General features: G+C 27.8%; 1 protein-coding gene and 1 long non-coding RNA gene across 2 annotated transcripts; one reads left to right on the top strand and one right to left on the bottom strand.

The window, feature by feature from the left end:
• The first annotated feature begins 221 nt into the window (after positions 1-221).
• LOC108346035 (short-chain dehydrogenase TIC 32, chloroplastic-like) lies at positions 222-9,668 on the top strand. Its single transcript, XM_017584961.2, has 8 exons — positions 222-421; positions 1,388-1,619; positions 1,705-1,784; positions 2,117-2,264; positions 5,781-5,859; positions 7,219-7,303; positions 8,292-8,338; positions 9,414-9,668. Exons 1-8 carry the CDS (start codon positions 313-315, stop codon positions 9,570-9,572), a joined length of 939 nt encoding a protein of 312 aa, XP_017440450.1. The 5' UTR covers positions 222-312; the 3' UTR covers positions 9,573-9,668.
• Positions 2,282-4,803, bottom strand: LOC108346037 (uncharacterized). The gene is made up of 3 exons (XR_001833767.2): positions 4,596-4,803; positions 4,425-4,492; positions 2,282-2,596 (listed from the first exon to the last, which is right to left on the bottom strand). It is a non-coding gene; the product is annotated as an uncharacterized LOC108346037 (long non-coding RNA).
• Positions 9,669-9,954: the final 286 nt, after the last annotated feature.

Here is a 9,954-nt window from a genome sequence, read left to right as displayed (position 1 = left end):
ATAGTACATCTTCGATAACCAGATAACTATAATAACAAGAAAATAATATTTTCTTTAATAAATCAATAAAACTAACTATTATTGTTAATTTACGATTATATTATAAGTATTTTCACGTAAATTTGTTGTGAACAATAAATGTGAAAGAGATGAACCATTCATAGAATGATGACTGAAGCTTTATAGTGCAGACAGAAGGGTCATGTCCATAGGTAATTGTGATCATAAATGCTATGGATGAGTATAGAAGAAAATCCATGTCTATTTATTTGCTGGGATAACTCTTTCGGTTTCCGACTGCAATAATCAACGATGTGGTGGCTGTTCGGAAGAAAAAACAGTTCTGGTTTTTCATCTTCTTCTACTGCTGAGGAAGTCACTCAAGGGATCGATGGCAGCAACCTTACTGCCATTGTTACAGGTTCTCACTCATTTTTTTCTTTATTACTTGTTCTTTTTCACAATTTCATGTTTCACTATAGGAATCTGTTTGTGGGATTTGTTTAAAAAGTACCGTTTAAATCTAGTTTTTTTTTTCTTTTATTTAGTTTAAATAGGTTTTTGGTTTTTAATTTATAGTGAAAAATTATTACTAGTTATTTTTTTATATTTTGATATAATTTAGTTTTTTAATTTAAAAATATGTTTTTTAACAAAATTTTGTTAATTTATTTAATATTTTAAACTTATTTCATACTAATATTTGAAGCGTAGGTACTGTTTGATATATTTTTATTTAATATTAGTTAGAAAATATGTTTAAAATTTTAAATAAGTTTTAACAAAAATTTAGTTAAAAAAATTAAATTTAAGTTGTTCTAAATGAGAGGCTAAATTAATTCAAAGGTTGGAAGATCAAACAATTTCAATTTTTATTAAAGGTGAGACTAAAAACATATTTAATTTTTTTAATATAATATTAAAAAATAAATTTTAAATTTAATTCTATAAAATCAGGTTTACATCTAAATTTGACTTTATTTTTAATTGATATTCTTTTATAATTCAATAAAGAATGAAATAATATGTCTAACAAATATAAATCTAATTAGAATATATTTTATCTCATTACTATAATACTAATTGAACCATTCAAAACTGATTTATAAGATAGAGTATGCACTCACATAATACTTTTAAATTAATTTTATTTTTCATCAATGTAATAGAAGATGAAATAATCAGATTTCATTGGAATAAATTTATACTATTAATTAAGAAATAAAATTTAAATTTAACTCTGTTATATTTATACGAAGAGATATATACCTACTAATCGATTATGTTTCTATATGGACAGCAGTATGTATATCATGTTGCAAATTTTGGAATCTGATTCTCATTTTGTTTGTACATTTATGTTGTTGTTGACAATGAAAAAAAACAGGTGCAACGAGTGGTATTGGCGTTGAGACTGCTCGTGTTCTTGCGATGCGTGGTGTTCATGTAATAATGGGAGTCAGAAATTTGATTACTGCAAAAGATGTAAAAGAAGCAATACTTAAAGAGATTCCTACTGCTAAACTTGATTACATGGAGTTAGACCTTAGTTCAATGGCATCTGTTCGAAAGTTTGCATCAAACTTCATTTCATCTGGCCTTCCATTAAACATTCTTATGTAAGTGTAGTTACCTTACAAAAAATTTACTTGCATTAATTCATAAAGTAATAATGTATTTTTGTTTATTTGTTGCAATTGTAAGAAACAATGCAGGAATTTTCGCAGTCCCTTTCACTCTGTCTGAAGACAACATTGAACTGATATTTGCCACAAATCACATTGGTAAGAAATGGATCCTATATAAGGATGTGTTTGTCCTTATATCCTTATGTTTTGTCTTAGCTTATATATTTGAAAATAAAATAATTCTTCTAATGATTATTTAAAAGCACAACCTAAAAAGATGTGTATCAATGTTTTAAACTAGTGGGAGAAGAAACATGATATTTTTTGTAAGATGAAATTAATTTTAAAAGAAATATTAATTAGTTTCTACAAAAAGGATATAATAATCTTTTACTTATACATTTATACTTAAGTCAATTTAATCTATATATAGGATTTATTTGGGTCTTATTTTCTTATGAAAATTAACCTTTAGCATAATTCCACAGGTCATTTCCTATTAGCAAATCTGTTGTTGGATACTATGAAGAAAACAGCTCACGAAAGTAAGAAACAAGGAAGAGTCGTTAATGTCTCCTCTATAGTTCATCAATTACCGAGAGGAATCCGTTTTGATCAAATTAATGATCCATCAAGGTAAAAGAGAAATTTATGATTGACAATTTATTTTCATAATTTATGGAAAGATATTTTTTAATGACAAGTCAAATTTTATAAAATTGAATTAAATTTATTTATTTTTTAAACTATTACTTAATTATATAAAATTTAGGATTAAATATGTTTTTAGTGCAACATCTCATTTTTAATAGTAAAATACTACTAAAATGAATATTACATATATGATAAATTAACTAATATAAGAAACAAACCTACGAAAAATAATATCTACACCTGTAGATTCTTCAAACTTCTTTACTGAATCCCCTCAAACACCTATCGCTAAAGTAACTGAAACAGATGTCTCCCTAAGCTCACACCAATCAGGTGATCATCGCAAAAGAGAAAACATACAATGACAGACAACAGAAAAGCAAGGGTAAGCTAGTTTAAACAAAGATTAATCATATACTCATTTACTAAGTTTCATACAAGCATACTATTCATTCACACCACATAACTCTTCATACATAACACCACACTGACTTTGACCGTCCAGACTTTAGAATGATAGTCGAGCTATGACAGGTCTTGCACTTATGGTGGCTTATGATACTTCGGTTTCCCACCCTACCACACTCACGAGGTTAGCCTGTTTCGGGCCGTGAGGCGTACTGGAAGCCCCCAAGACTAAGACCTCCTGCTACTCCTCACGACATGGTTCAATCCTCTCTATTTGAGAATGATTGCCCATTGGAGTTTCAGGATGACCCCCAAGACTGAGCTCCTACTTTCTTTCTAAACAACTAAGAATCTCACCAAGATATTCAAAACTTTGAATCACAACATAGGGCACCACCATGTATCCTCTCCTTGAGGATCATGGAATTATGTCCATTAACCATACTTTGAAAATCACATACTTTCACTTTGAAACCATATTTCAAGTTTTGGATAATTATAAAATCCATTACATATAATCTTTCACTTTTACATTGCATACAAACATAGATATAATGCTACTTATACTTCAAAAGACCACAAACAACTTAACAAGTCATCAAAAATCACATGAAACCATTCCATGTACGTTAATAGACAATAACAGTCCAAGAAGACCCACTAAACAACACAAAACCCCTTAAACTCATACTTAGACAAGGAAAACAACTTTGAAACCATCACCAACAGTTCCGAAAAGGTCCAAAACCCCCCAAAACGACCTAAAGAACGTCCAAAAATGGTACCCGGAACCCCGATAACCACCCAAAATTGTCTTGAATGATTTTCCGACGACAATAATCGATTATCATATGTGATAATCGATTATTTGCGAGAGCTTTAAAGAAGATACCACTCTCTGACTAGAATAATCGATTATCAAGTGAGATAATCGATTATTCTTATCAGTTTTTCACAACAACGTGATTTTTCTAGTTTTGGTGCATCTTAACCATATCCAAGTGATCAATTTAGAATTTGTAACACTAATATTGATATAGAACATATTTATAGATGAAAGTAGAGTATTGCATTGGTCATTTAGATAGGAATTAAATGTACCAAACCAACTCAATAACTCAAAACCTCCAAAAGAGACTAAAACCAACCTAAGATGCAACTTTCATCTTCATGACAGATTTTCACTGGTTTGAACCTCTATCCAAATCCTAATTAGTATCATAACATGTTCAAAACTCTGCAAAACATATTAAACCCCTTATTTCAAAATCTCATTACTCAAAACCTCATTTTTCCACTAAAAACACTCTAAACTTCAACTATACACTACCTTTTCATTACAGATTAGATTTCAATCATTTTATACTTCCAACAAGTCTTAATTTACCTCATGACAGCACCTCAAAAACAATTTTCTCACATCAGCCCCAAATTCTCAAACCCACATATGAAAACCCCATTTTTAGGCTTAAAACTCAATAATTTGACCAACTCTCACTCCAATCACTTGAGTTCAGTTTTCAAAAATCAAACCAGTATTATCACACAAAATCTTAACAACATAGAACATCAATTTCACACCATTCCAATCATACACACATCATACTTACAAGATCACAAATTAACATACACATTATACACCTAATCATACATATTTCTCAAAATCATCTATAAATCAAAGAAATACTAAATTTATAATACTAACACACCTAAACATGGTCTAACTTCCCTTACCTAAAACTCTTCTTCTTCACGGCAGCACTCAAGATCACGAGACGTGGAAGGAAACCCTCTTTGAAACCCTAAACCCCAAATCACCACAAATCAGAAAGAGGAAAGAAATCTCAAATTCAAACTCTAAAACGATCGGGAAAGAACGTCGTGTCAAAGTCACCGGAAACTCACCGTGAAAAAGTCGCAACTCCACCGTCGTGAAGAGAACGCCGCTGCCATCGCACCCCTGAATGGAGACAATTGCATCGCAAAGAGGAATGAGTTTCCTCCTGCAACTCCTTTTCCCTCAAGCCCACATCCTTCTATGACCTTAGGATTTTCAGAGAAATGAAAGAAGAAAAAGGGAAAGTGATGAGAGAAGAAGATAGGAAGGAGAATGATAAAGGAAAAGAAGGAAAAGAACGAGTCTTTACATTTAATTTTTTAACTTTTAGTAAAAACTAAAACTAATTTCTCTTAAAATTTATGAATCAGTTTATTTTCATATTTAAACCTGTCTGAATTAGTTATTTTAATTAAATTTTGTTAAATTTATTTGAAATTTTAAATAAATTATTTCTTACATAATTTAGTTAAAATAATTAAATATACGTATTTTTAAAATTAACAGACTAAATTAAGTCAAAATTTTAAAAAATATTATTTTCAATTTTTACTTAGAAAAATATATTTAATCCTACAATAAATTATAATAAAATTATTATTTATTACTCTTATCATATTATCTTTTATTGGACCACTACCATATCATCTATTCATATAGTCACTTGATATGTATATACATTTAAATGAATAAGAAAAACTTTATATATTATTTAAGGAATTTATTCATAGAAAAACATCTGTGACGGAGACTTCAACTTTATTACCATTGCCAATTTAACTCCAAGATTTGTTTTACTATGGATAAGGAAAATATGACTCTAAACATTAGTTTGTGAATTTTATTGTTATATATCCGTGAAATTGGGTGTCACATTTATTATTCATGGATTTATTAATATCAACCATATCATAACGCTACCTTTTTATAGTGATTGTGATAGTATTGATGATGACTTATGTGTTTAATCATGATATGATGTGAAAAGGAGAAGAAGAAAAGGAAAAGAAGAACAAGTTTGTGAAAAACATTATTAACACTAAATCAGAAAAGAAAGTTACAAATAAAATACAATGAAAAACTTTTATATATAAGTTCAAATATGCAAGAAAATTATTTATACTCGTCAGGTTTTCTGAGACATGACTTGTAGAATTTTAGACTAAAACCTTTATGAACAAAACCTTTTATTACATAAAATGTAGTTTTATGGTATGCTATATAATTCACTATCTTAGCTTCCTTATGCGCAGTTACCATATGTGGTTTACATATGGACAATCAAAGCTGGCTAACGTTTTACATGCTAATGAACTTGCAAGACGATTCAAGGTATGTACACAACTATTATTTTCAAATAAATTTATGTTAAATATTTACTTTCACATATTCATATTTTATCATTTCATAATATAATATGTTATATTATAAAAATATGGAGAATCACATCAAACAATAACAAAAATTACATACACAGAATATAAACAAACTATATATATATATATATATCTATATATATATATATATATTATAAAAATAAAATATAAATAAATATATAATGATAAAACATTGAACCACTTAGTCATAAGTATTAGATGATATTATGGTCAAGTATACGGTTATTTAATGGTAAAGTTTCAATGAATGTTGGGAGAGATGGTGAGTTTAATTTCCCCACCAACAATTTATGGATATAAGGTTGGTTTAAAGAGAAAAGGGTTATGAAAGGTTGGTATTATTTTAGTCTAAAAATAGATATATTTACAAAAGATATTTTAACGTTGAAGTCCGAAACTTATATTAAACATTATATTAAACATTAAAGGAGATAATAGATATTATAATAATAAACATGTAATCTAATTATCTCGTAAAAGTTTCTTTTATCATAAGTTTATGAGATTTTGCACAGAACCTCATAAATAATTACTTTAGTTAACTTGTTTAATGATTTGCTAATACACTTTATAACTCTTAACCTTTATTAATTACCGTTCATCTTTTTATCATAACATGATGTTGCCTATATGTTTTCGATCATTAGAGAGAAGATGTCAAACATCCACTAAAAATAACCCCAAATATATAGGTCAAAATAATCTTGAATAGATATAGGACATAGTCAAAATCTAATTTCATTCAAAACTAAAAACTAGTTAGTTGAATTAATGTATCTATATTTATTAAGGCACAACCTATATTTCTAAGTCTTTTTATTGCATGTTTCAGTGTTGGTAATCTTGCATAGTGATTTCATTACAATTGTACATTTCAGTTTCAACTTGAGACCTCCATTAATTAGCCTAATAGTATATACGTCATTGTTTTCCTCCTTTGTTTTGGTCACATTTTCTCATAATTTGTTAAGGAAAAATGGATCCGGGTTTTATTGGAATAAATACGATTATAGATAAATATAAGCACTTCTATGTGTTTAAGAGAAAAAAAGATACAAATTTAAAGATATGAAGAAATTTATTGTATTTGTAATCTTTAAAGAAATTAAGAACAAACACAATGATAAAATAATAGATTTAATGTTCTAATATGGGAAACAAGTTTAATAGTGACTTTATGTTATTCTTATACAAAACCCTTTAAAATACAATAGGTTTTGCTACATTATAATTACTTGTCTCTGTTTTGTTACAGTGAAATCACTTGTTTTTGTTATTGCATGTTCTTGATCAGGAAGAAGGGGTAGATATTACAGCTAATTCTCTTCATCCAGGAGCTGTTGTCACCAATATATTTCGTCACACCAATATACTGTCTGGTAATTAATTTCTCTACACATTGCACTATTTTTTTATAGATCTCATTTCTAAATTGGGAGTTAGAAAAAGAGTAAGAGGTGAAACCCACCCAAATTTGTCTGACTTTAATTTATTAGTTTTTTTCATCATTATCATACTTTGGTTTTTGGTTTGACTTGCCAAAATGCTCTACATATAAAGAAGGGTAAAATTAGATTATAAAAAAAGTTAAAATATTTTAGTTGTTTTTCCTATTAAAATGGTTAGAATCCGTGAACCATCTGGTCTACCACAAGTTCGGGACTAGTTGGATTAAAAAAATAAAAATAAAATTTCAATATGGACAAATTTTGAAATGTGGTTCACTAAGAACTCGACTCACTTGTGTTGAACATGTGATGAACCAGGTTGGCTTACCAACCTACCTAATTTTTCTAATAAGTATTTTTTGTTGGGCTAGTCATTTTACAAAATATTAAAACACAGGCCCTTGAAATTGTTTTTTATGGAATAATTATGTAACATGAAAAATCCACAAACTATATTTAGTAACTCAATTTTTATTCAAAAGCAAATTTGAACTGCTATTTGTTAAGGAGATTTTGTGATATTTTTGTGTGAATGAAATCTTACGTTTGATTGATCATAAATCTAATTTAAGATTTGAATTAGAATTTTTTTGTTATTTTTTTTAATTGAAAAAAAATTTATAATTAACTCATTTAATCCACCAATCCATGATGGACTGAATCGAATTTGAATTTTTTCAACTTGCTAATAAGTAAGCCAGATTAAGTTGATTCACTAAGTAACCAACCTGTGGTAGGCCAAACCTGATCGAACCAAATGACCCGTTTTAACCACACTAATTTCCTGATAATATACATAATTGATAATTTTCTTAATTGTATAGTACTCTAATAAAAATCCTATGAGAATGAGGGAATAATTTTATGCAAATAATTCATGCACTTATTGACAGTTTAAGGGTTTTTTGTTTTTATGCAGGTTTGATTAATACGGTGGGTAGACTTGTCTTTAAAAATGTCCAGCAGGTAAGTTAAACAAATATCAAAGACAAGTAATTGACATGAGTTATTAATGAAAATATTGGAGTTTTACTCATTACAATGTTGTTGATTGTTTGTTACTTAGACAAGCAAAATTTTATAATAATATTTATTATTTAAATAATTCAAACTCAAACCTTGTAAACGTAACATCGTCACTTACTTGGCGATATATATCACTTAGATAATTGTAATATTATTATATTAACTATATTTACTCAAAAAAATATAATTGTTAATATAATCTTTTACATACGCATAATCTCAACTTCCTAGAGTTATATTTTAAATGGATGTATACATTTTTTTTCAAAGAAATACCATTTTTTCATCACATCTTCTCTAACTTAAAGCTATTTTTATGAGTATATACTTCATCATAAGTTTACTTTACCTCATAGATAAAGGTATGGGTTAGTGGTAAATTATTGAAAAAAAAAATTCATGAAAAAAGTTCAACAAGAAGTTTATAAGTTAAACTCAAACTTCAAAACTTTAATCAAGTCAAACATTTTTAAATTTTTGACTCATTCAAATAACATTATTTTTTTATAACTCAAACTTAAACCATATCAATTTAACTTGACTTATTAACTAGATTATTACTTCTTCGTTTTTTTAAATGTTTTTTTTGAGTTTGTAGTATGATAATATTAAGAAATAATATAATTATCCACGTTTTCATTATTTTTAAACTAATTCTTTAATCACCTCATTGGTTAATATTTCTACAATTTAACATTTTTTCCCCTTTTTCTCCCTTTCATAAATATTCAGAACAAATAAACATTAGGTAAAGAAAATATGTAATCTATAAATTTGCAATTAATATTGGTTTCAACTTTCAAAAATGAGAAATCCATATATAAGCTTTTACTTTCTGGAAAAACCAAACCATAAGCAGTGGAAAAAGTAATAAAACCATTTTTTATTGAGATTTTTGCATTCTAAATTAAAAAAAACTCATCTTTAATCGTCTCAAAAGACTTGAACTAACAAATCCTTAACATGAGATTGTTTTAATGTTCCAATTTGGCTTTGTTCTCCAACCTTGATGTAGGGAGCTGCAACAACATGCTATGTAGCATTGCATCCACAAGTGAGGGAAATCAGTGGCCACTATTTTGAAGATTGTAATGTTTCCACAGAAAACTCACAAGCAAGGAACCCTGAGTTGGCCAACAAATTATGGGATTTTAGCTTAAACCTCATAAAGTAGAATACCCAAAAGGCTCTGTGGAATAATTGTAAGACCCATGAAAAATATTTATCGTAATAATAACAATTTTATTACTAGTAGTAGTAAATTTCTTTATGAATGGAAAATATAATAAGTTTATAAAATGTGAAGTCATTATTAAGGAATCCATTATGTAAGTGCTGAATTCATTATGTAAGTGGTAAAATTAAAATAATAAATAATATTAAAAAAAATGATGAATAGTAAAATTTTTGGACTATAAATTGTAAGCATAAGAAGGCTAAAACTTGCACCAAAAATTTAGAAAATTTTTGAGAGAAGAGAGTTGGAGGAAATTCTAGTTGCAAAGGGGAAATTCTAGAAGTTTTCGGGAAACAATTTCTAAGCACGAGATTAAGTC

This window comes from Vigna angularis, chromosome 8 (assembly GCF_016808095.1).
Source record: "Vigna angularis cultivar LongXiaoDou No.4 chromosome 8, ASM1680809v1, whole genome shotgun sequence".
Classification (NCBI taxonomy): domain Eukaryota; kingdom Viridiplantae; phylum Streptophyta; class Magnoliopsida; order Fabales; family Fabaceae; genus Vigna; species Vigna angularis.
Note: the sequence above shows the minus strand (reverse complement) of the source record. Positions and strands in the feature narration are given on the sequence as shown.